This window comes from Chelonoidis abingdonii, chromosome 3, assembly GCF_003597395.2.
Source record: "Chelonoidis abingdonii isolate Lonesome George chromosome 3, CheloAbing_2.0, whole genome shotgun sequence".
In the NCBI taxonomy this organism is placed as follows: domain Eukaryota; kingdom Metazoa; phylum Chordata; order Testudines; family Testudinidae; genus Chelonoidis; species Chelonoidis abingdonii.
The window spans coordinates 173,041,988-173,068,621 of NC_133771.1; the positions used below are offsets into that span (position 1 = coordinate 173,041,988).

Here is a 26,634-nt window from a genome sequence, read left to right on the forward strand (position 1 = left end):
AAAAAAAAACAATTGGTGATAAGTATCAGCTGGTTGCAACAGATACATTGAAAAAGGAGGTTCTGAGGTCATGTCAATTTAAAAACTGCTCGACATTTTGGGGTTGCAAAAAAACTTAGCCAAGCTAAGAGAAAAACTGTACTGGGTAAAATGAAAGCAGGATGTAGAAGACTGGTGCAGGAAATGGGATGCTTGCATTGTAAGACTGGGTGAGCTCTTGTGCAGCAGTGTTTTGTGGAGGCACCAATAGAGTGCCTTGATGTTGATATGCTGGGCCTTTGCCAGAGACAGGGGCTGTCAATGACTCTGTAGCAACTGTACTTTTAAAAGGTGCATATAGAATTATGACTAGGAATGAATACACATATGAACCCTCTAGAGTTAGGATGAAATGCAAAGACCTTAGTTCTGATAGCTATAGAAACAGCTACAAAATATATAATCGAACTTGAGCTGCCCATGTGTGACGCGTTAACTCCTGTAGCAATGAAACTGCTTCATTACTATCCCCTACAAGCCTAAACTGCTACAAAAACCCTCATTGAAACCAGAGAGAAATATGCCAAACACTAAGAATAAAAGGGGTTTCCACATGCTGAAAAATGGTACAAAATGTCAAACTGCTATTTACAGAAGGAAGCACGTCATGCTTAAGAATCAATAACAGTAACTTTATTATAAGCAGTTGGACCCACCAAAACAAATTATTTATTGTCAATATATAAAGTGAATTAAGTATTGCTGTCTATGTACAACAAAAGACGAGCAAATTCAGGCTATGGTTTCGTGCCCTGAAATAAGTTAAGGAAATAGATTTGGACTGTGACATTATTATGTAATATAAATGTATACAGTATAACTGCATAAAATCTATTCACATGAACAGAACTTTCCTTGGGTTCCTTACTTTCAAAGGGAAGGAAAAACATCTACTGTGAATATTGAAAAACTGTAACCTGTTACCTGGTGAAACAACTGTAGGTCTCCCCTCCCCNGTCCAACCCCCTGCTCAAAGCATGACCAATCCCCAGACAGATTTTTGCCCCAGATCCCTAAATGGCCCCCTTGAGGACTGAACTCACAACCCTGGATTTAGCAGGCCAATGCTCAAACCACTGAGCTATCTCTCCCCCCGTATCTAGACATTCTGTACACTAATTTCTGAAACAAATCACTGATCAGCACAATATCAGAATGAATCTAGGCTCAGATTTCATAAAAAGAATATTCAAGCTCATTTGGCAGTTAGCTTGAAATATTATGTTAATGTTTTTCCCCCCACCACAGTTGGCTTCCTTCTTTAAGGCACAAGGGCTTGTTTAACGCTCTCTGGAACACGACTGGCATAGTAGTCAAAGTTTCTCAACGTGGCAAGGACCCCTGCTGAATTCATGTGTTTCACCTCCTTGTTATAATAAAAAGGATTTCCATGGATATCAGTCAGCTTGCCTGCAAGAAATATATGAATATGTTATTGGTCCTAGTTCATTTAAGCACAGCACCTGAATTTTTGCGAAAATAGAACACCTACTAGTTCTCTCTTCCTTTGAATCATAGTTGTTACAGATAGATGTATAAGATCAAGTCTTTTATACTTGCAATGGCAAGATACAATCTCCTGATATCATATTAAACCAATACTATACAATCTTCATGTGTAAAAGGTTTCTTCTAGCCACTAAGATGGACAGCAGAAAAGGTCGAACAACAACACTGATTTAAAGTTAATTCATAGTTATTCAATCAAGCCTTTTCATAACTTATATTTTCACCAAGGCAAAGTGGCTTTGTGCTGTTTGGAGGGTAGTAATTTTACTGGGTTACCCACTGGATTGATTCAAATTTGGAGCCAAATCCTGCAGCTCTGAGCAAGGACTACAGGATTTGGTAACTGTTTTGTTGTTCATGAAGTATTATAAGATTCCCTCCGTATACCCAGTGAGCATATAAAGACAATAAATGAATGATTTCAGTAATTGGGAAAAGACCTCATTGTATAGGAACACAAGCAGCAGAGGAAGCTGTCAGTTGGAAAATTGTAAAACCAATATGTTTTAAAAAGAATATTTTTTGTATTACCTCAAAATTGGGCCTTGAATAAAAGCAGACAAGGTAAATTATACTGCCTTCTACTGGCAAAACCAGGGCCTGATCCAAAGCCCACTGTAGTCAATGGGAGTCATTCCACTGATTTCAAAGGGGTTTGGATCAGGTCTTTAATGCTTAACAGCAGTGCTTTGTTTTTAAATATATACACAGGCTTTTAGGTCAAGAAGTTATCTGCCAAAACTGTGTGTAATAGAACTCACCTTGGTCTTATGAAAAAGATATCCTATGACCTTGTGCACATAAACACTAGAAAAATCTACTGTAACTTCAACTTCTCTCAAAAAAAGAGTTATGAACATTATTGTTAACTCACCTCCCACAGCGTGTAAAATAGCCTCAGGAGCACACGTATCCCACTTCTTGCACCCAGGACTAGCAAAGACATAAGCAGAAGCCTTGCCTTCTATCAGCTGAATGATCTATTACAGATGAAGAATGACAGTCATTTCATATGACCCCCAAGCATGCAAAAGATAGAACAGGAATTCAATGGGAGCAGAATTGGGTCAGTTTGGTACTGCACACACTCTGATGTCCTCACCAGAAAGAGGAGTCTCAGAGGCTCCTCTTCAGGATTTAAAAATGTAATAATCTTAAAAGTTTAGGAAAAAAACATAGCTGCTACCATCCAAAGTGATCCATTTTTCATTGACTCAAATATAATCTATAGGAAGCAAATCTAGTCCGTGGCATCCAACTCATGTATCTTGGCTGGGTGCTGGGGAGATCTACCTGAGAGAATGGAGAGGAAACCATCGTCATATGCCTCTAAGGCCTTTCTAGCCCTATTGCACACTTTCATATGGGTTGGGTAAGAGGACCAGAGACTTCACATGGTAACAGATATTCCACCCTTTCCTTCTCCCTCAAACAAACCCTGCATGTTGCTGGGCAAGGAGCTCCAAGAGCACTGATTCCACACTATGGAGCTGGGGAGCATTCCCTATATCCACCAAATCCTGCTTCACCTCTTTGGGGACCAGTTCCACTGCCAAGGGTCCCTTTGCACCCACTGAGATAAGGACGGCATTTGGCCCTAAATTCTTTGCTCTCTTTACAAAGATGTCATATCTTACCACTAGCAAAGAAAAATATTGGATTGTCATACCTTATTTCCTGCACCTCCGACTCTCACCACATTATCAGGGTTCATTGCACTAATGCAGTCATTTACCAGCTTACTGCTGTGTGAACGGGTAGTAGTGATGATGTGTTTCCCAGCTGGCACTTCTTTCAGCTGAAATCCAAAGGCACCCAAACCTAGGACACCCCAGATTGTCCTACCCAGCATGGCATCTGCTCCTGCCTACACAGAAGATGCAAAAACCAAGGCTTAGCATTACCACAGCATATAACACTTATTTTTTAAAAAAATATGAACACAAAGGCATAGCTGGAGACTTTTTATTTCATTATTAGATTCATTTTAGAGGGTAAAAAAGTGTAAATTGTAGCAATGGAAAAGGAGTGAGTTCTAGTAACTGTAGCCCAGGGCAGGAAGCCAGCACTCCTGGGTTCTGTTCCCAGCTAACTGAGTGACATATTGTGTGACCTTGGGCAACTTATTTAGCTTGGGCGAGTGCCTGTGCTTTAGTTCACTTGCCTGTCAAATGGGGATAATAATTCTTCCTTATCTACCTCATAGGGTCTTTGTGATAATTAACGGTTGTAAATCTCTTTGAAATCCTTGCATCGGATATTACAGAACTGAGAAGTATCCTCATAGTTATTTCAGTGTATTATACCAAATATGAGCTTTTCTTTGCTATGCCCAATCCGAATCAGCTCCCATTCTATGTCCTTGGACTGTTCCTGAATTTTGCTATTCTGGTGTTATAGTTAATCCTCTTAATCCCCCATTTTGGAGGGGGGCGGGTATTAGACTGGGTTTGGTAACACTCTGCAACTCAGCTGCAACTAACTGTGGTTACGTCTATAATACAGGCTAGGGGTATGATGCCCCTGGGTGCGAACATGTACTTGCACTAGTTCTCATCCAGCTAGCATGAGTACAACTGTTGCTGCGACAGAAAGGATAGTGGGACTGGAGGCACAGGGGAGCTGTGGTGGGTACAAACCCATCTGAAACTAGTATGTATGTACTTGGGACAGCTAAGTCATGCCTCTGCTGTTGCTATCCATACTACTATGGCTACGTGTACACATGCAGGGGAATCACACCCAGAGCTCATAGTGTAGACAAAGCCAGAGAAATACCTGGTGCCTTTTAAGGCCCAGCTTAATGATGTCCCAGGATTCAGTCATCAAGTCGCACTAACAGACTGGAGTGGTTGGCATCTCCCTGTGAACCTAAACAGGACACTTCTGCAATACGTCCAAAGAGCCACCAGCCTGGAGCAAGATATCATGAGTTTTACACTTATGTGACAACCTAGCTACAATACGTGTAATGTCTTGTTACCTAAAAGAGTGGAGAGCTGTGGCAGTTATTTGCATGGCCTTGGAATTCAGTTCCAAGAAACCTGATCTATGGGCTTCTTGATGATAAAGTTCCTTATATTACACCATTAGCTCTAGCTAGTGAAGTGTGGTATGTAGCGTAGGTCAAGCACCATTGAGTAGAACGTGTGTGAACTAGGAATGTGTCCTAGAAGTGATAGTTACAGATCATTTAGTGCTCTCAAGCATTATGCATTTATTACCTCATAGTTGTAGAAGGGCTGGTTAATAACTCCTGCTATTGCTTTACCTTCATAAGCAATTCCAATAAGAACTGTTACATGGTCGAGGAGACCTGTGAAGAAGTAATAAATATTATTCAGCAATGACTGAAAATGGGAGTAAGAAAAAAAAACAACAACAACAACAACCCAGCCCTCATGCAAACCCACAATCCTCTATCTTTGTTCAATTACTTGAAAATATTAATAATGGCCAAGATTGTAAAAAGTCACTAGTAATTGTGAATGCCTTCATTTTCAGTTGCCCAACTTGAGACAATGTGATACTCTGAGCAATCTGTATTCTGAAAAATAAGACCCTGTTAAGATGTCTCAAATTGGATGCTCAAAACTCAAGCCATCCAAAAATTACTAGTCACTCTTGATAATCTTAGCCAACATGCATATTAAATATTAGGAAGTCTATCACTACATAGTACTATGTAAATGACATTCAGATAAACCATAGGCCTGAATCAGCAAACACTTGGTAGTAAGCAGTAGTGCCAGATGTTATACAGGCCCACAATTAAAAAAAATAAAAAAAAATAAAAAAAATTCCCTTGCTACAAAGAGTTCACAGTCTACCTTATCACAAGATGCAACAGGAAGATACGGTAGTGGCACTGCAGACTTTTCAGAGAAGCCTAATAAGTACTTACAGGATTGGTCCCTTTACCTAGTCTGGGGGGTGTCCTTCAGCAATAAGGGGGGAATCTACAGGACCTGGAAAACTGAGTTAGGGGGACAACTAATGAAGTAACAGGGACAGGAGTGCGGTCAGAGGGTCATAAGAAGGGAGCCTGACGGAGACACCGAGCACAGAACCCCAGACAGCGCCCACTGCTCCTCGAAGGCATCAAGGGAGCCGGTGGACGCCGCCCAGAGGAACTCAGCCCGGATGCGTGAAAGGATTGGACCTTGTAGCGGGGTGGTTACCTGCTCCTGCCCTGTGGGGCTTGAAACAGTCCAGGAGAGGCCTGGGGCTGGGGAAGGGAGCAAAGCCTTGGCTGACTGGGGAAAGTGGCTGCAGCTGGGACCATGCCCCCAAACAGACTAAGGGACATGGGCAGCCAGAAGCTCAGGACTCTCTCTATGCTTGTAGACAGAGAAGGGCCTGGCTGCTAGGGAGCTGAGCAGGGTATTGGGAGCGGAGCAGGGCTGGGGGAAGGCTAGAGGAGCTGGGGAGCTCTGGCCTAGGAAAGCCCAAGCTGTGGGCCTGGGTGAGGGCCTAAGACCAGTACCAGGGCTGCAGAGGGGCAGCCCAGTTAGAGAGAGGCAGCAGGTCCAACCCAACCTTGCCTGTGATGAGTGGCGTATAATGCAGTCTGCCCCAGGGAGTGGGGCTAGATGGTGACCAGCAGTAGCCTTACACTGAGGTGAGGTGTGGTTAGTGGGTGGGGGTTCCCCTGGGTGGGGAGACCCAGTGTGGGGGTACTGCAGGGGGGCAGCAACCCAGAGAAAGCGGCACTGGGGACCTGGGAGGGACACGGGGGCCAGTAGTAAGGCGGATCACCAGCTTGCAGGGGGTGCTCCAGGATGCTGGAAGAGCTAATTCCCATGGAAGACCAGCAGGAGGCGCCACAGGGGTGATTCCACTCACCTACAGACCCCAACGTTCTACAAAAATTAAGTTTACTTCCATGATAAAAGTAATTATGTTGTTTTAAAACAATGCTGTAAATACTGTAGTAACATCTGTATGTTTTGAATGATGGGGACACAAATACTGTAGGATCAAACAAGTTTAGGTTTTTCTCATCTCTAGTCCATTGATTCTTCCCCTTGCAAAGAAAAGCCAGAGAGAGAATGTATCCGATATTAAAGGTTACTATTAATAAAAGCCATTTAAGGCACATCCAAAGCAAATATATGTAAAAGAAAAGGCCCCAATCCTACGAAGCGTTGAATACTCTCAACTCCCATGGAAGTCAATGGTAATGGAAGACACGCAGTATGTTGCCGGGTTTGAGCTGGGGCCGAATGTGAATAAAATCTCATACACGTTATGAAATAGGTTTATAGGAGTCATAGCTGTTTAAAAAAAAATCTTATACAAACTTGTTGTCAAGGAAGTCTCTTTTGAAGACTCAAGTGATCTTAACTGAAAACTTTATATGGTACTGTACATGGATGTCTGCAGGCAAGTACCAACAGAGCGTTTAGTAGAAAATATACACTGTAGAACAAATAGCATAATTCCAGTGAGGGCTTCTGGAAATGTCATGAGTCAGGATAGCAGAGCTCAAATTGTTTATGTGGACAAGAGAACTCCAAAAACAGTGCAGGAAAACCACTTAGTGACAAATCCTTCTTTGCCCAACAAAGCTAAGTGACATTTTCGTTTTCAGATATGAAGCATTTAAGAAATCCTGCTTATTCCTGACTTGTAATACATACATTTGGATCCTGCTTACATGCTCATCTACCCAAAAAATTCTGACTTTGAGTCCGACCCTTCTCAATTACTTCACAACCCAGTCTTTTCTAGTTCAGTGGTTTTCCAGGCCTCCTGTTCTGCAGGCCACTATGTAAGTGGGAGATCACCGCATTATAGAAATTAGACATAGAAAAGAACTATTATGTTACCTAGTCCCTCCCCTGCCAGTGCAGATGGTTCCCTACAGTATATTTCTAGTGCTATGACCAGTCTAACATAAAAAAAAAGCTCACAAAATCCTTTCCCTCCCAACATTTTCTATCTATTCTGATGGACTCTGTCACCACAGTTTGATAAGCTTCTAGAATGTTCTAGAAATTTTCATGTTACTTTAATTAAACTGAAATAATTTTTCAGATCAGTACAAATAAGAAAAAGAGAAGCCAACCTTCCGTGTATTCTTTGGTTCCATCCAGAGGATCAACCCACACAACAAGCTTTAAAAAAAAAAAAAAAAAAAAAAAATGCACACAACACAAGAGGAATCACAAATCATGGAAATTAAACTATTGGTATAAGAGTATTAGTTAGCAGCAGTGAGAGGAGGATAAACCTCACCATTGTTAAGAAATCTTACACTTAAAGTGCAAAAAAAATTACATTAATGTTCATAAATGTTTATTATATATAGGACTGGACAGCTCCAGGGATTCATAAAGAGATATTAGACTTTTCACCAGCTATTCAGCTGGCTATGTAATGTGGATTTGGTGAGCTCAGTCCATTTTTTATGGAAAGATGTCTACATTTAAAACCTAATATCAACTCACCATCACTTGCACTAATTAACAACGTTCCTTGCAATCTCAGTAGAGATGTCAAGGATTAATAAGAGTTCTGTAAACTTGTCTCTCTCACCAACTGAAGTTGTCCACTAAAAGAAATTACCTTGCCCACCTTGTGTGTCTAATATTCTGGGACCAACATGACTACAACAACCCTGAATACAAGGATTCAATGGGCATGGAAACTAAACTATCCTCTCAGTCCTAAAGGTGGTCCCTTTAGTATAGCTCTGATACACATTCATGGAACATTACAGAGAAACCTGCCGTTCTGCTGCCCATGCTACACCCACTCTGTGGATAATTAGAGGGCTTCCATTTTTAGGGCTGTCACTTTGAAAATAATTCCTTTTTAAATTGAATGTGGCACTTAAACCAAAAGATAAGCTGACAACATCAAAATTACACCTCTACCTCTACATAACGCTGTCCTTGGGAGCCAAAAAAAAATCTTACCGCATTATAGGTGAAACCGTGTTACATTGAACTTGCTTTGATCAACTGGAGCGTGAACACCTCCCCTCCAGCACTGCTTTACCGCGTTATATCCAAATTTGTGTTATATCGGGTAGCGTTATATCGAGGTAGCAGTGTACCTGTTTTATTTCTTGGATCTTTCTTAGATAAGACTAATAAGCTATATGGGGATATAAGAAAGTACGTGTAACATGTTTATTACCTCTTCCTCTTTAATGGAACTGTACTGTGGTGGAAAAGCTTTCTTCAGTATTTCCTCACACTGACCGTCCTCAATCAACTCCTCATCTACATCATGAGGGGGCAGGTCCTGACAAAAGGACATAAAGACACTAATGGAAACAGGCAACAGCCAGAGAGCACTGTGTGTGAGCCTTTGCAGCCCCCAAATATGGTTCCATTCCTAGCACTGCAAATACAGCAGAGCAAAGTGATACAGCCACTCCCCAGGTTTTAGCCATGTGCCAGCCTTTATCCCAGGTTAACTTGGCCTGGCAGGTGTGAGGGAGGAATTTGGGATTCGCCTTCCAATCACTGGATTTGCTGTCAAGTCATCTGATGAAGCTAACGCTGAGGGAAGGGGAACTGGGAGGGAAGATAAAAATTAAAGAGAACATATGGCTCTCTTAAGCCTGCAAATGACAAATCTAAATCATAAGTGGCAAATTAACATTTTGAAAATGTAGATAAACACAGTTCTCACCTCTTCTCCGATGATTGTCACGCGGGGGAATTTTCGTGCCAGTGAAGCGCAAATGCTCATTTGTACCAGTCGGTCAGCTTTGGTCTGCAAGTCATTGGGTCCACACTGCAGAGGACGGGAAGGAATTATTCTACTTTAAAACAACACAGTGGCCTGTATCGCAATGATCATTGATATCCATTTCCTAGTGGAGAAGGATCCTCGTCACAGAAACCACCATCCCAATTAACCAACTCGAGAAAAGCCAAGGACTGAATAGGTCATTGAGACTGAGTTTTCTCTCTTATCTGTCTCAAGAGTGAAATACACTAGTAGGGCACTGTGAGGAAGCTTGTTCCAATGCTGCATGTGGTGTAATTTCTTAGTGGATTCAGCACAAAACATCCTTATTTTGTATGATAACATTGATACAAGTACACCACACTTCACAGAGCCAAGTAGTATATTAAGTTAAATAAACATAAGAGAAGGTGATAGAAATTTAGAGACATAAATAGGGGAGAAAAATGTTTTCACATGCTACTGAAAAGACAGAGTTGAAGAGGCAGGGGCCGCAGAGAAGAAGGCTGTTATTCCAGCTGTGAGCGGATGTATGGAAGGACACAGAGTAAAGGTGCTAAACTAGCAAAGGGATGTAAAGGGAGATGCAGGGCTGGCTCCAGGTTTTCTGCCGCCCCAAGTGGGGGGGAAAAAAAAAAAAAAAAAAGCAAGCCACAGCAACGGGATCGCGCCACTCCACTGTTTGGCAGCAGGTCCTTTGCTTTGAGAGGGACTGAGAGACCCACTACTGAAGCAGGGCCGCCCGGGGGTGGGGGTGGTGCAAGTGGAGCAATTTTCCCCAGGCTCCGGGCCCCACAAGCCCTGGCCCACCGGTGGTCTGGGTCTTCGGTGGCATTTCGACGGCAGGGGGCCCTCCAGTGCTGCTGAAGATGCGGAGCGACTGAATGCCCCCCTGCAGCCGAAATGTAAGACCCAGACTGCCACTAGGTGAATACTAGCGCCGCAGCTCCCCCGCTTTGCCCCACGCCCCCTGAATCCTCTGGGCAGCCCTGTACCGAAGACCCAGACGTGCCACCCCAACAGTGTCCAGAGTGCCTCCCTTTGGTATTGGCCGCCCCAAGCACCTGCTTCTTTAGCTGGTGCCTGGAACCGGCCTTGGGGAGAAGGGCTCGGGAGGAGAGATCTTTCATCATTCAGGTTGTGTGCATGCAACTCACACTGAAGGCAATGGGAGTGAATGCATGCAGTTTATGGGATGGTCAGGCCCAGAGGGTGATTTTTTTTTTGATTGGATCTTGGAAAGATTAGGGAGCCATTAGTTGTTTGAAGATGTTTATACATATGAGAAGACAAGTGGCATTCTGTACATGATGTCTAAGGAGCTGTTCCTTGCGAAGGCCAAAGAGAAGGAAGTTGCTATAACTTCTGTTAGTGTTGTCAATTTGCATTATTCAGAAGCACAAGGTTTCCACTATAAAAACTGACTGCTTAGGAAAATGTAGCCACTTACAATTGCTGGGATAAATGGCTCACCCAAAATAACTTTTTACAACCACAAAAAGGTGAGAATGCTGGTCTCAACTGTATTTTCATGGTTTTTTCCTGTATGTCAAATTTCTTAAAGCATAATAAAATGAAAATTATAATAATAAAATTTCATTTTGATTCAATGCATAGCGCCATAAATTATAATCTTATTCATGTATAGATTCAGACTTTGCAGGATCGGGGCTGTGATATTTTGTGGAAAACCCTTTTTTTAAGTCTATATGGAATTTGTTTACAAAAAAAAAGTTACACCCATTTTATCTATAGTCTGCAGACATTCTCCACACCCCACAAACCACTGAAGTCTAAGGATCATTCACATAGTGGACTAACAAAGGCCAGGCTGCTGAAGTGGAAGTTAGCATTTTGTGCATAGCTTTTGAACTCATATTAAACAAGATGGGGAAGGTTATAATGATAATCACATTTACTAAAATAATCCCCTTGACATTGTTCTTAATTATTTTGTAGCACTTGGCCTTATATGATTATTGGGAGGGTAGGGAGGGTCGGGGAACAGACTTCTATTGATTTGGCAGTTTTTTTGTTGAGTATTGCTGTTCCAATACAGGTCTAAAGCCTGTAATCCTTGCACATGCAAAAGTCCTACTGACAGACTTCAGTGAGAATAAGAATTTCAGGATTTGGTTCACAGAATCACAAGAGTTAGAAACAGAAGAGACCTTTTAGGCCATCCAGTCTATCTCCCTGCCAGCAAAGAGAGGAAAATTGGTTTTGTGACTGAGGCCCTGGACTGGGACACAAATTATTTGAATTTACTGTGGATCCTTGGGCAGATCACTACTCTCTGTGCCTCAGTTCCCCCATCTGGAAAATGGCATCTTGTATATTAGATTATATACTCCTCAGGGTAGGAATATCCCTTATTAGACATGTACAGTGCCTAGCACAATAGAGCCCTAGTCTTGGCTGGAGCCTCTACGTATTACTGTAATACAAATAATTATTATTCAAGACTGCCCCAATCACAGGTTAGGAGAAGAGTAGAGTAGCAAAGATCTCCAGCCCATCACAGCAGGCAGGAGGGGCCTGGGATAAAGATGGGGAGAGAAAAACCCTCTTTCAACACCCTGAAGAGGAAACAGGTGGAGCTTCAAATTTATGGGACACCTAGTGACCAGAGCAAATACAAAAAGTTGGAACCTCTTAGCATGATCCAGCAATGTTAGTCTCTAAGGTGCCACAAGTACTCCTGTTCTTTTTGTGGATACAGACTAACATGGCTGCTACTCTAAAAACTAGCATCCTGATAGGAAACCCAGCAAGGAAGAGGTAGGGGTGGGGGAGCTGGACTCCTCTCCATTGCATTATCCCCGGTTCTCATTGGTAGGCCCTCTTCTAAGGCCTCTTCAAAAACTCCAAAGGTGGTAATAAAATGTTTCAAGTACGTCAGAAGCAGGAAGCCTGCTAAACAACCAGTGGGGCTCCTTGATGATCGAAATACAAAAGGTGTGCTTAAAGACGACAAAAAGTCATTACGGAGAAGCTAAATGGATTCTTTGCTTCAGTCTTCATGGCTGAGGATGTTAGGGACATTCCCAAACCTGAACTGGCTTTTGTAGGTGACAAATCTGAGGAACTGTCACAGATTGAAGTGTCACTAGAGGAGGTTTTGGAATTAATTGATAAACTCAACATTAACAAGTCACCGACCAGATGCATTCACCCAAGAGTTCTGAAAACTCAAATATGAAGTTGCGAACTATTAACTAAGATGTAACCTGTCCTTTAAATCGGCTTAGGTACCCAATGACTGGAAGTTAGCTAATGTAACGCCAATTTTAAAAAAGGGCTCTAGAGATGATCCGGCAATTACAGACCAGTAAGTCTAACAGTGGTCGGCATCAAATTAGTTGAACAATATTAAAAGTAATGCAGAACATTAGAAAAAACAAAACTGTTGAGTCAATAGTCAACATGTTTCTGTTAAAAAATCGGTCTTACTAACTCTATAGAGTTCTGAAGGGGTCAACAAAAGTGAAAGGGGGATCCAGTGGACCAGTGGTACTTCGATTTCCAGAAAGCCTTGCAAGGTCCTCACCAATGGCTCTTACGTAAAATAAGCGTCATGGGATAAGGGGAAGGTCCTTTCAATGGACTTGAGAACTGGCTAAAAGACATGGGAACAAAGGGTAGGACATTAATGGATAAAATTCCGAAGGAGGGGGTAAACAGTGGTGTTCCCCAAGGTCAGTCCCGCGACCAATCCTATTCAATTTTATTCATAAAATGATCTGGAAAAGGGTAAACAGTTGGGTGGCAAAGTATTGCAGACGATACTAGACTGCTCACAGATAGTTAGACCAAAGCAAGATTGAAAGACTTTCAAAAAGATCTACAAAACTATGTGATTGTGCAAAAACTGGCAAATGAAATTTAATGTGCGATAAATGTAAAGTAATGCACCATTGGAAAAATATACCCCAACTATACTACAATTATTAAGAGGGCTAATTTAGCTACAATGGTCAGAAACAAGATCTTGGCGTCATCGTGGATAGTTCCTCTGAAGATGTCACCATGTGCAGAGGGGGTCAAAAAAGCAACCAAGATGTTAGGAATCATTAAAAGAGGATACGAGAAAAGACTGAGCATATATTTTACTGCCCTTATATAATTCCCATGATACGCCCCCATCGTCGGAATACCGTGTACAGATGGGTCTTCCTCACCTCCAAAAAGATATCTAGCACTAGAAATAGGTTCAGAAGGGCAACTAAAATGATAGGGGTTTGGGAGGGGTCCCACCAAAAAGGAAGATTAAAGAGTCAGCTCTTCAGCTTGAAAAGAGGAGACTAAGGGGGATTGATAGAGGTATATAAAATCATGAGTGATGTGGAGAAAGTGGATAAGGAAAAGTTATTTACTTATTCTCATAATACAAAAACTAGGGGTCAAATGAAATTAATAGGTAGCAGGTTTAAAACAAATAAAAGGAAGTTCTTCTTCACACAGCGCACCGTCAATTTGTGGAACTCCTTACCTGAGGAGGTTGTGAAGGCTGGGACTATAACAATGTTTAAAAGGGAACTGGATAAATTCATGATGGCTAAGTCCATAAATGGCTATTAGCCAGGAAGGTTAAAAAATGGTGTCCCTAGCCTCTGATGGTCAGAGGATGGAGATGGATGGCAAGAGAGAGATCACTTGATCATTGCCTGTTAGGTTAATTTCCTCTGGGGCACCTGGCATTGGCTACTGTCGGTTGACTGATACTGGGCTAGACGGACCTTTGGTCTGGCCCGGTACGGCCGTTCTTATGTTCTTTTTTGTACTGACCTCTAGCTAGTAGATTTATTTCTCTGACCAGCAGGTATCTAGTAAATATTTCAATATCAACAAAATGAGTCAAACAGGATTGTTTGTAAAGTCATATATGCCAAAGAAGTGAGAGAAGAGGCTGGGATCAAGTTGGACCAGAGGTCCCCAAACTGTTGGAAGAGGAAGAACATTTGCGGGGGTGCAGCTGGGGCTAGGGCCAGACCTGCTGGAGGGCAGGTGGGGGAGACGCACCCAGCACCACTCCTGTCCCCATCTGTGGCCCCAGCCTCATTCCCCCTTGCCACTGTCTGCGTCCCCCCTCTTCCAGAATGTGCCCCCTCCTCCACCAGACAAGGGTAATTGGGGGGCATGAGGTAGAAAGTTTGGGGGACTCATGTTTAAAAAAGAAAAAAGGTAAGATAGAAGAGTAGCAAGAAGGGAGGCAATTACATTAAAAGATCAAAAAGAAAAAAAGTCACTTAACAAGGGCCTACTTCTGGTGCATATTCTATTTCTTAGGCTTAAAATGCACAATATGCTAAGAGAGTCATAGTAATTGAATTAGAACACACATATTTATTACATGATACCAGGAGTAAGATGATTGTGTGATAACATTACCAAGCTCTGGATCTCTAACTTACTGTGGTTAGGATAACTAAGCACATTGAAAGAACTTGCAATTAGACTTGAATAGTATATATTTTCTCTTTCAAATGAGGGGGAGAAAAAAATAAAAACAAACAAAGCATTCAAAAACTAATCATTAAATCAAAATCACTCCAATAAAAAAAGGTGTAAATATTTTATAATGAGGATGCTCTATTGCCTGCTAGGGGAAAGGAGAAACAGAAAAGGAAAAAGCTGTAAGAACATCTAGAGAAATCACTGAAGTAAGATACACCAGCCCAGAAACTGCTGTCAGTTGGGTAAGTGGAAACCAGGAATCTGGGGGGAGAGCTGGTTATTTCATCTTATATAAAATGCTGCAACAAGATTAGAAATGCAGCCAAGATGGAGTTCTGGCCAATGGGAGCTGCAGAGGGTGTTACCTGCAGGCAAGAGTGGTGCGTGGAGCCTAGGACCTGGACCTCCTGGCTGCTTCTGGGTCAACGTGGGTCAGGACAGGCAGCCTGCCTTATCCCCCATGCTGCACTGATGACCAGGAGCTCTCTGATATAAGCCCATGGCCCAACTGAGCCCCAGCTCTCAGCTCCCCCAAATCAGTAGCACCCTCCTGAACCCCAAATTCCTCATCCCCAGCCCCACCCCAGAGCCAGCACCCCAGGCCAAAGCACCCCGTCTTGCACCCCAAACCCCTGCCTCAACCCGCAGCCCCCACCCACATTCCGAATCCCTCATTTCTGGCCCCACCTCAGAGCCTACATCCCTAGTTAGAGCCTGCATCCCAACCCCCTGCCCCAGTCCAGTGAAAGTGAATGAGGGTGTGGGAGAACAACCCACCAAGGGAGGGGGAATGCAGTAAGCAGGGGAAGGGCCTCAGGGCAGCGGCAGGGCTACGGTGTTCAGTTTTGTGCAACTAGAAAGTTGGCAACCCTATTGGGCTCCAGTAGGCCCCATCCTTCCAATCCTACCCTAAGGACTGGGGTACCCATGAACCAGGGGTCCTGTCCATTTGCTGGATCAGGAAGAACAACCTGAGCCAGATAGGATTTTTGGATAAATAGCCTGGTTTTTAATTTGTCTGTTGGTCCCTGGAGAATCCAGTTTGAATTCATATATGTCAACCTCTCCAGGGGGTGGCTTCAGAGGATGGACAACAAAAGATGGACATAAAAAAACCCCTCCTCCTAGAGAGGTTACATACAACTGCATTTTGAATACAATGGTCACCAAAGGTATTAAACCTAATTCAATAAAGTATGCCAGGATATTGTCAGTCTGTCGCAGCACTCGCTCCCCCTAATTGTGCAGGAGCTGCCTGATCATCAGAAAGAACTCCTTGGGTTGTTTTTAACTCAATGTTCTTAACAGATACTATTAGTATTAAGCAAAATAAGTACCTTCTCCACTATGCCCAGGTCTCCACCAGTCATCACATTTCTGACTATTGTTCCAGCTCTGTGCGCAACAGAATATGCAGAGGCCATTAGGCGCATCAACACAGTTGGAGAAGAAGCCATATCAAGTGCTGAAGAGAATCAAAAAGCGACCTTGTGAATTAATACTACACATCACAGGTTTCATGTATTAGCATTCAAGGGAAGAATAAGAAGCCCATGGAAGATTAGGTTACGCCAGGAGTAGAGTTTGGAGTGTTATTTACATAAAAGTAAAACCTTTTGTGGTAGCTGACTGGAAAGGGAATACTGAATTAATCTGGGTAAGTGGGAGACTTCAATTAAATTATTACAAGTTTGGGGATGGGAAGTCACTTCAAATAGTAAAAGCTTTGGATAACCAAAGTATGACTGTAGTCCTCTCTTAACAGAGTGGAAGGCAGTAATTTTTGTAGTTTACAACGTGACATGGATGCAAAAAAGGGTTGCATAATGAGAGGCATTGCATCATGAAGCAGAGGCGGTAGCCCTTCTCTAGATGACTCTTGTAGGTGAATTTACCCTCTCCTACCTCCTTGGTTGCAGGAACTAGCATTGTTTCTCTATCTTCCCTCCCTGTTCCTGCATCCTCTCATTTCCCTTCACATTCTCTCTCCTTGCCTCTCCACAGTTACCCTGTTTCCCATTCTCCCTCTCATTTCTTTTATCTCAAATCACCCTCTTTGCCCTCAACTTCTCACTGCCCCTATTTTCCTGCTCTTTATCCCCATCTATGTTCTCCACATGCCCCTCCCTTATTCTCTCTTTTTCCTCTCCATCTCTCACACCACACACACATTCCTACCCCCTCGCTTCACTAAAAGGATATTTCTCACTTTCTGCGCTGGCTAAATCTTGGTTTATCCTCAGCAGAAACTGCTAGTAATGCTAAGTGTCTAGTATATGGAATTTTATGGATTTCAATAAAATACCATGTAGAAATGGGATAAAAAAAAAAAAACTAAACAAAACAACCCAGTCTGATAACTTTACTGATAACACTAAACTTGCAATTCTCATTTTGAAGCCTAGCGTCATGTAAATTACCCAGATTAATGCCAAAATTACAGCAGACTACAGCCCTTCACTTCTGGCTTGATCACGATCAGGCATGCTCTTGTAGCTAAAGCACTGGAAGAGTAGGAATTAGGATTCCTGAGTTCTATTCCTGGAACACTTACTGATTTCCTGTATAAACTTGATTAAATCATTTAATTTGCCTATGCATCATTTTCCTTATCTGAAACTTATGAATAATAATACTTACATGCGTCATAGGGGTGTTGTGAGGTTTAATTAATCAGCAAAGTGCTTTGCGATCCTTTGATGGAAAGCACATTTATAACAATTGCCTTGTTTTGTCAAAGTGGGTGGATAAAAATCAACTTTTTAAAATCAGATTTTTTAATTTAAATTAAACACATTTTTAAAGAAATCTATTTAAAATTAAATTTGAATACAACTATGTTAAAGCCCAAACTTATTAAAATTTAAATTATATAAAAAATATTAAGCAGTACATGTTTGCTGCCAAGTTTTTAAAAGTCAAACCACAGAACTAGTAGATGCCACTGGCTAAGCACCGGAAACCAGAGTCTGTTGAATTGCTAAACCAGCTTTCAACCAGCAGTAGCCTTTTCTGCAAATACAAAGAGAATATTTTCTTCACTTCCATTTATCCAACTAATTCAGTTCAACAACTAGTTCATTCAAAGTTAAGAAACTAATAGGAGTTGGAAAAGCAAGAAAGTGTGTTTTCCTCTTCCAATCTATGAATAAAAACTAGGTGTGAGAAGATGAGAGTTGTGAAGTCTTGAAGAACATGGTGACCAGAAACAATTAGTTCAATTTCACAAACTACAGACAATAAAATACTTCCTTTGTTTAATAAATCAGTTTTAAATTTATCAAAACATGTTTTGATACCCCCCTTTATGTATTCATGTACATCAGGGTCCTTTTTATTTACCTAACAAACAATTTGAAAATGCCATTTTGGAGCATTTTCAATTGAATTCCAATTTCCATCCAATTTTTTCACTAGTAAAAAAATTAATAATCTGTTAAATAAGAAATGCATCATTCACCATTTTCCAACAATAAATAGTGTAAAAATTAAGCATCTGAAATATAAGTTAAGATATATAATTGCTTAAATAAAAGTGTATCTATATAGCACATGTATGTGTATATCCCCTTGGTTAGCAAATTTAGTGTGAACGCTGTATTTAGTTGCAAATCAGCATATTTTAATGCCAAATGAGAAACAACCTTTCTTTAGGAAACTAACTAAAAAGTACAAATGCAAAACAAGGTTTCCTGCTTGCTGATTTAAATTATGATTAAAATTGATTATTTAAATCACTTTGATTTAAATTAATTCATCCTGTTAACAACTTAAGTGCCTTTATCCCCTCCAATTCTCTCTCATTTGCATTCCATTCATTCTGTGCACAAAGACTAAGTGCTGCAGCTTTAGGGATGATATGCTATATCTTCATAAATAACAAAGGGTTGACTGCCTGATTTCTGTTTGTACTAAAAGTAAACTTAAATATGGAGTCACATTTGGCACCTACATCACTTTGATTTAAGTCTATCTACCCTGTTAAATTAAATGCCCTTTTTTCCTAGTTCTCTCTCAATTCGAGTCCCAAGTGACAAACAGTCTTTAGATACAGTCCTGTCAACGCACCCCTCAGGTTGGGAAGGACTCTGAAACCTGTCTTTAGAATATGTCATTGTCACTTCTTAATCAGCTGCTTCTTTCCCCAGAGCCAGATGGGCTGCCTCCACAGCATATCAAGTCACCGCCAGCCCCAAGAGCAAGAGACCAAGTTTGGCATGTCTAACAAAGATCTTACATGAAACTGCAGAGCATGACTACTAAGCCACTGGCTTGCCTCTTCTAATTGTTAAAGATGTAATACTAAACTATTATTACTAATCTCTCATACATTTGACTTTGGAGGGTATTTAGCTGGAAGATGTGGTCAGAATGACTGAGGCTAAAGTCTGGCTCCTTTTGCAGCTGCTATTGAGAATTAGATCTATGTGACTTAAAGCCTTTGGTAACTAAAATTAATATCTATAAAATGGCTACGATGTCAATTTTTTATATATGTGACACGTAGCACTCACTATCACAGGATATTGACGCAAATATTATTATTCACTGAGCTCTCTTACTGCATCTAGTACTATGGAAAACATACAAGAAGTCAAAGCAACTATTGCAAGGAGCTCAGAGTCTGAGGCCGTGATCTTGGAGTTCCACTGAATTAAGTGAGCTCTGTGTGGGTATAGGAGTCTCCCCCCACATAGCACCTTGCAGGAGCGGGCCCTAAAGTTACACAGACAGTACATCTGAAAGACATAATACACCACATGCAGTACTGAAATGAAGGCACAGTCTTAAAGGAGTGGTAATGATTTCCTCTCTCTTTAAATCTCTCTCTAGTAGACTTCTTGCTGAAAAGCTTTAAGGAAGAAATGTTTTAATGAGTTTGTACTGTTTTTTTAATAAAGTCATTTGTTACTCAGTAACATTTACAACACCGATTAAGTATCTACATTACTAAGAATAGCAGCTACAGTTGATTAGCAAAAATGAATTTACAGAGAAAATGATCAGCAACTGGGGTCAGGAATAATTTTGCTCCATGGCACCAGTCTTACATAGTTAGGTTAATCAGAATCTGATGACTTAGGTTCATCATGAATTGTGGCTATGGATTATTTATTCGCCCATATAGTTGTTGTTAGGGCATTTGATGTGTTGGATGAGGTACACCACATGTTGTGATAGGCAGGAGGAGGACCCATGGATCCTGAAATGTGTGTTGTGAGGGATGTGCATGTGTTGTAGTAGTGGTGCAGCCACAACTATATGGGTGAAATCAGACAATTGTGCTCTCCAGTGAACTCACACAGAAAAATGATGAGACACAAAAAACACCATCACCTCTAGGCAAACACTTTTCAGAAAATTATCACTCCATATCTAAACTCTCAGTCCTCATCTTCAAACAAAACCTTCACAACACCTTCAAAAGATGAGCCTGGGAACTGAAATTCGTAACTCTGCTGGACACTAAAAACCATGGTCTTAACACAGATACTGGTTTTATGGTTCATTACAACACTCTGGGCTTGTAACACTACTACTCATGTTGATATAACTTATGTCACTCTGCAGTATGAATAAGCCACCCCCCTGAGTGATGTAAATTACACCGACCTAAGCACCTGTGTGGACAAGGCTATGTTGCACTATATCGGCAGGAGAGCTTCTCCTGCCAATGTAGCTACCACCTCTCATGGAGGTGGTTTTATCACACTGATGGGAGAGCTCTCTCCTGTCGGCATAAAATATCTTCCCCAGACAGGCTGCAGCTGCACCACTGTAGTAGACTAGCTTCTAGTGTAGACTAGCCCTTTGTAGCTTACTAATCCAACTTTGTCCTACAATTGCTAGGGAATTAATTGCCCACTTCATTTTAATTGGTCTCCCCCAACACCTATTAACTTCTTATGCTTAACTATCTGTCCCACCTTGTGTTTAGCTGTGACACTTTGGTTACCTTTTCCAGATATGAGGAAGAGCTCTCTGAAGCCTGAAAGTTGTTGGTGGAAACGACAAGAAGTTGGTCCAGTAAAAGATATTACCTCATCCACCTTGTCTCACATATCTTGGGACCAACACTGCTCAAACACACAAAACCGCTTATAGCAATTTAGCTTGCATCCATAAATTTACTGATACAAGATAAACCAACATATGCCAGGCTTAACAGGGATGTTCAAATCAGTTTAAGTTTTGCACTGGTTTAATTGAACTGATGTAAAAAATACACTTTTAGTTAAATGTGTGTATTTGCCTGTGCAGACCAGGCCAAAGGCTCTCACTGTGGCTACGTCTTCACTACCGGCCATATCGGCGGGTAGCAATCGATTTCTTGGGGATCGATATATCGTGTTTCATCTAGACGTGATATATTGATCCCCGAACGAGCTCCTGTCGACTCCGGAACTCCACCAACATGAACGGCAGTAGTGGAGTCGACAGGGGGAGCCGTGGACGTCGATCCCGCGCTGTGAGGACGGTAGGTAACTCGATCTAAGATACTTCGACTTCAGCTCCGCTATTCACGTAGCTGAAGTTGCGTATCTTAGATCGATTTCCCCCCCCAGTGTAGACCAGCCCTGTGTTAACATCACTTGAGTGAAGTGGTAGTGGCACATGTGCATAAAGCCCAAAGCCTGGCCGCTCCTATGAATGTGCTTAACTGTACTTCTGTGAGTAGTCTCATTGGGCTAATAATGTTGTGTCTGCAGTATCAGGGCCTAATTTTGTAAAATTGTAAATTTTTAAAAATTTGTAGATATGGCTTTTGGGTGGCAAACCCACCATATGCTCAGATGTATCTCATTCTTCTTGTATCCGCTAAAGTAACTGGCTGTGTTATAAGGGAGAACAAAAATCCTACTTTGCTGGGTGTGGCTGGTTCACTTTCTTACTCTCTTCCTTGTTCTCAGCAATATCCATTTCAGCTTTGCTTCAATTGAGCAATAAACTGCTTATGTTTAAAGAGACACTGCCGAAGGTAGTAGCCCAGAACACAGTTTTTTCCTTTTATGCTTCCAAAATCTAAGTAATGTATAGATGGTTTGCTCCTCCACTATCAAAATAAATTCCTTCAATTTTCCCCTATCTCTTTAAAATGATTGTTTTAAAAAATAAATAAATAAATCAGCAACAGCCTTCCACTCATGAGCAGTTCTACAACAATAAACGAGAGTGAAAAGATGATTAAGGAAAAACATCTTAGGTTGAACTTTTTCAAAGATTTAGTTTAGGTTTTTTAATCACTTTTAATTGATCTAACATAGTTTTACCTTTATTTTTAAATAGCAAGGAACTTGGCCCTTAAGGTAATTCCTTTACCACACATACAAATGCAAATAAAGCAATTGAAAATATTTCTGTCTTGTGCTTTTCCAGATGAGATCCTTGCTTAAAAATCTCATACATATGTGCATTGACTATTCTAACTTGTACGATTATCTTAGCAACCAGAATTAGAAAAGAGAGAACCCCTTAAACTCACAAGACTCGTGGATACGCGACAACTCGGTTAATGAAAACATTTACCTGTCTTTCAAGCCATTTTTTCTCTTTGTTCTCCCACCAGAAATCACTCCTAATCCTGAAAATTTTCCTCCCCATTTATAACATTCACATGCTAATACATCTGTAACTGGTGTATATGAAACACAAACCCTGGACAAAGAATAAAATACCTGTGGTTCAGCCGTCAGCAAAGAAAGCACACTACTTCCTCTGTGCAATACTCAGACTGCTCCTTCCTTTTCACCCAATAACCCTTCTACGCCTCCAAAACCTTCTGGGTCCTAAAGTTCACCCTTTCCAAGGCTTGGCAGCAGCGCCATTCAACTGACCCACCCAGAGAACACGCCTGGGTGATTTAATGTGCACAATATTCCCTGCAGCCTCGAGAGCACCCAACATTCCACCCCGCCCCGGCAGGGGGAGAGAGAGAGAAACGCCTTTCAAGGCGGTGTGTCCCTCCCCGCGGCTCGTCACGCCCTTGCCACTCTCAGTAGCCGAGCCGGAAGCGCCGCCGGAGCGCGCGGCGAGAGCCGGGGAGGCCGCGAGGATGCTGTGGGCGCGGAGGGCGCCCTCGTTAGCCAGGCGCGGGGACCCGCGGGGGCTCGCGTCGCTGGGCGCGCTCGGCAGCCTCCGGGGCCAACAGCGGGCAGCCGAGCCCGGAGAGCCGTGCGGACTCCAAGTACCGGGAGACGGTGCTGCTGCCCCGCAGCGGCTTCCCCGCCCAGCTGCCGGGCAGGCTGCAGCCCGAGGCCGAGGTGGAGTTACAGCAGGTACCGTGTGCAGGAGCCCACCGGGTTCGTGGGGAGCTGCCCTGCTCGGCACCGTCCATCCGCGTGTCCTGCAGGCCCCCAGCACTGGACTGTGTGGCGTGGGGAATTCGTGCTGTTCCCTCTCCTCGCAGCGAGCGGTTTCTCATGAGTCTGGCTTAGCCCTGGAGTGGGAGTGACCTGTGTCACAGAGCCTACCCCGTATATAATCTAACGCACGCTTTAAAACCTGTCATTAACAGGAGACCAGAGTAATATCCCTGCTAGAAGATGAGTTTATGATTTTTCACTAGTGCAGCTTTACATTTACAGAAATGGTAAACCAAGGAGACGTCAAACTGCAGTTGTTTAACGCAGTAGTTCTCAGCCCAGGGCCCCCTGTGGGGCGGGCGGCGGGGAGCAGATTGTAGGAGATCCACCAAGCAGGGCTGCCATTAGACTCACTGGGGCCCAGGCAGAAAGCCAAAGCCCCTCCATGCAGGACTGATGATTGAGGCCTTGAGACTTGCCACTTGGGGTGGAAGACTGAACAACTTAGTGTTTCGGGGCTCTCTGTGATGTGGGGCCCCAGCAGTTGCCCTGTTTGCTATCCCCTAATGCTAGCTTTGGCTTTTATATGCAAAAAAACAGTCTTTGTGGCACAGGTGGGCCATGGAGTTTTTAATAGCATCAGAGGGGGAGAGGGCTCAGGCAAAAAAAGGTTGAGAAGCTATAGTTTAATATGCTTCATTCTTAAAACGTTCATTTACAAGAACTTCTTACAAACTTGTCTCCCCATCAGTTTAGTCCATCTTGAGTTAGCGGTGAAGGAAGACAGAAGATTTTGGTTTATAAAGCTTGATGAATGTTAAACATGAGCCAAATGTTTCCCAGATGTTATTTTGATTTCAGGGGAGTTATACCAAGAACAAATCTGGCCAAATAAGTGCTCTATTTTATGTAAGAAAACAGGGACAATATTGTTAGCTTGGTAGTGGAGGTTGGCAAGTAATTCCCCAGAGAGGAAAGTATTCACTTGAGGAGTTGGAGCAGTTCTGGCTCATAGTTTTTTGACTGTTGGAATTGTGTTAAAATGAAAACTTTTTTTAAACTACTAAAATGCAAACTTTTAATGAATTAAATGTTTTCATATTGTTTATACAGAAATGTGGTTTTTCAGAGCTATATTCATGGCAAAGACAAAGGAACACAAAGAATGAATTTTGTCTTCATGATGGGCCACCGTATGCCAATGGAGACCCTCATGTTGGCCACGCATTAAATAAGGTAAGTATAAGAGTAGTAGGTTTAAAGTGTTTTATGCCTTCTGTAAGGTGCTGTGCACTCTCAATTCACATTGAAATACATGAAATTGAGGATATTCCTTACTTTAGGATAGGGCCATTCATTTCTGTTTAATGGGTAAGCATATATAGTAACAATGAAAATGACAAGTGGCTCTGTGTGGTGCTTATAGTTCCACATTGGTGTTCATATTATAAACTTATTTTCATTCTGTCAAAGTAAACACAGTTTCTACTTGAGCCCAGCAAACTTCTAGATGTATAGTTTGAGTATTATGTGCATAGTGACTTCAGAAGTATGTTATAGCTAGGTGAAACCCTCAAGCCCCTGCGTAGTTGCAAACCGTGGCCTTCAGTTGTGCAAAATTTGGTTGCATTTGCTCCATAGGTTCTAATGATGTGCTATTAGAAAGAACGACAAGAAACACAAATGTGAAGGCTGAAACTTAATCTTTAGCACACCTGATTGTGCTTGGGTTTTGCACAGTTAACCAAAACCAATAAGATATAAGTAACCTACAGATGAGATGTATCATGCTAATGTGTAGGGAGGGTAGTAACAATTATATCAAAAATAACATTTGGCCTAACGTTTTTCTAGATTTTGAAAGACATCACTAATCGGTTCCATATGATGAGAGGTTATAAAGTGCACTATGTACCAGGCTGGGATTGTCATGGGTTGCCCATTGAATTGAAAGCATTGTTGGAACTCAAAGAAACTCAAAATCTTTCACCAATGGAGATTAGGCAGAGAGGTAAACTGTCCTTTGCAAAATTTTCCTACAAACATTTGTGACTTGCAATTTTGTATTTTATAAGTTGTTTTTGAGTCTTTAATGAAATATTATTTTGCTGTTTTTCTGTGTGTTTTTTCATTTTAGTTTCACTACAATGGAATTTGTTAGGAACGTCTTGGTTATTAGATTATACTTGATCTGCAAAATATGTAGTGTAAGCTTACAAGGAGGGTGACCTGTGAAAACATAAAATCCTCACTGATAAAGTTTGCAGATGAATGATAAATAATGAAGAGACCAGGTCACTGTTTCAGAGAAATCTAGATTGCTTGCACCCAGTTTACTAAGCAAACAATATGCATTTTAATATGGCTAAATGTATACATCTAGGAACAGAGAGTGTAGGCTATACCTACAGGATGCGGGACTCTACCAGGGAAGCAGTGATTCTGGAAAAGACTTGTGCAGCTGATTATCCACCACAGCCCCATGAGCTCCCATTGTGATGCTGTGGCCAGAAGATCTAATGTGATCCTGGGAAGCTGTCATAGATCCACAGAATTGGTTCTGTGGCCTCAGTTTTGGAACAGTCACTAGGAGTCTGGAGTCTCAAGGGGTCTCGCTCCTTCTCCAGGGTGAGTCCCACGGCTTCACCACCTCCTTAGGCTGGACCTCTGAGCCATCAGCACTCCTGCTTCAGAAGGTGAGCTCTGTTCAGTGAGTCCCGCTGAGGCAGACTTCTGAAGGAGACTTGTGCATTCTCTGTGGATCGATACATCTCTGCAAGTATCTGCAGTGCCATTCATACAGTGTTGTCAAAACAGAAGGGTTTATTAGTCAAATGGAGCACAGCATAGAAAGTTTTTAGGGTTAGCATAGAGAAATGAAGCTTAAAGCATAGTCTGTTCTGGAGAGCCCAGCCAAGCTGTAGTGAAACCACATCATTCAAGCTCTGTCTCTCCATCTATCCAGTCTCCTTTGTCAGACTCCCAGGTGCGCCCATAACTGCTTCGCCCAGCCAACATTTAACTTCCACTTTACACCACCCCTCTTCCCCCAATCCTTTGTTCCTGAGCTGGGGAGAGGCAGCTCCGTACTGTGCAAAGAGGCAGGGAAGTCTGTATCTCTTTGGGTCCTTGGTTGCTAGGTGTCCATGTCCAGTCTGGATCTGCCATTGTTTTCTCAAGAGCTCCACTGATATGGGACCTAAGGCCACAGACAACTAGGTACCATTCATACCTGTGTTTTAGCCTGCCCCGAGAGCAAACAGTCCCATTTCATTCACTAAGTAACAGTGCAGTATATAGGGGAAACCAAGGCGCACACAGACTTAATAAAAATATTACAAAACAATTCCACTTAGTTATAGATACATAAGTGGGCGAATCTTCACTAGGAGTAGAGAGATTATTTTACCTCTGTATTTGTTACTGGTGTAACTGCTGCTGTCCAGTACTGGTGCCCACAATTCAAGAAGAATGTTGATCAATTGGAGAGGGTTCAGAGAAGAGGCATAAGGGTGATTAAAAGCATTAGGAGGGAAAAAAGCCTTCTAGTGATGAATGCAAATTGCTCAGTCTGTTTTGCTTAACAAGGAAAAGGTTAAAGGGTAACTTGATTAAAGTC

The 26,634-nt window shown here is 42.1% G+C and overlaps 2 protein-coding genes across 3 annotated transcripts in view; one reads left to right on the forward strand and one right to left on the reverse strand.

Annotated features, from left to right (window-relative positions):
• Window positions 1-1,211: 1,211 nt before the first annotated feature.
• BPNT1 (3'(2'), 5'-bisphosphate nucleotidase 1) lies at window positions 1,212-22,575 on the reverse strand. Of its 2 annotated transcripts, none has more exons than XM_032801301.2 (9): window positions 22,552-22,575; window positions 16,050-16,177; window positions 9,196-9,300; window positions 8,695-8,802; window positions 7,619-7,667; window positions 4,773-4,864; window positions 3,218-3,415; window positions 2,423-2,528; window positions 1,212-1,449 (listed from the first exon to the last, which is right to left on the reverse strand). In XM_032801301.2, the coding sequence occupies exons 2-9, from the start codon at window positions 16,167-16,169 to the stop codon at window positions 1,301-1,303; spliced, it is 927 nt and encodes a 308-aa protein (XP_032657192.1). In that variant the 5' UTR covers window positions 16,170-16,177; window positions 22,552-22,575; the 3' UTR covers window positions 1,212-1,300. The 2 variants fall into 2 exon arrangements, with proteins under 2 accessions (XP_032657192.1, XP_032657185.1); XM_032801294.2 differs by lacking the exon at window positions 22,552-22,575 and adding an exon at window positions 22,389-22,478.
• Window positions 22,576-22,750: 175 nt separating this feature from the next.
• The window catches only part of IARS2 (isoleucyl-tRNA synthetase 2, mitochondrial), a 66,597-nt gene continuing 62,713 nt past the window's right edge, over window positions 22,751-26,634 (forward strand). Inside the window, 4 exon segments of the mRNA XM_032801388.2 lie at window positions 22,751-22,812; window positions 22,814-22,988; window positions 24,129-24,251; window positions 24,870-25,026. Of these exon segments, the coding sequence (XP_032657279.1) occupies window positions 22,766-22,812; window positions 22,814-22,988; window positions 24,129-24,251; window positions 24,870-25,026 (502 nt within the window). The 5' untranslated portion in view covers window positions 22,751-22,765.

Excerpts from the sequence above, each read along its gene's own strand:
- BPNT1 (XM_032801301.2), bottom strand. The coding sequence starts at position 16,169 with ATGGCTTCTTCTCCAACTGTGTTGATGCGCCTAATGGCCTCTGCATAT. Across the intron at positions 9,301-16,049 it reads ACCTGGGCATAGTGGAGAAG|TGTGGACCCAATGACTTGCA; the intron begins GTACTTATTTTG and ends CGTCCTCTGCAG. Across the intron at positions 2,529-3,217 it reads TCGGAGGTGCAGGAAATAAG|ATCATTCAGCTGATAGAAGG; the intron begins GTATGACAATCC and ends CATCTGTAATAG.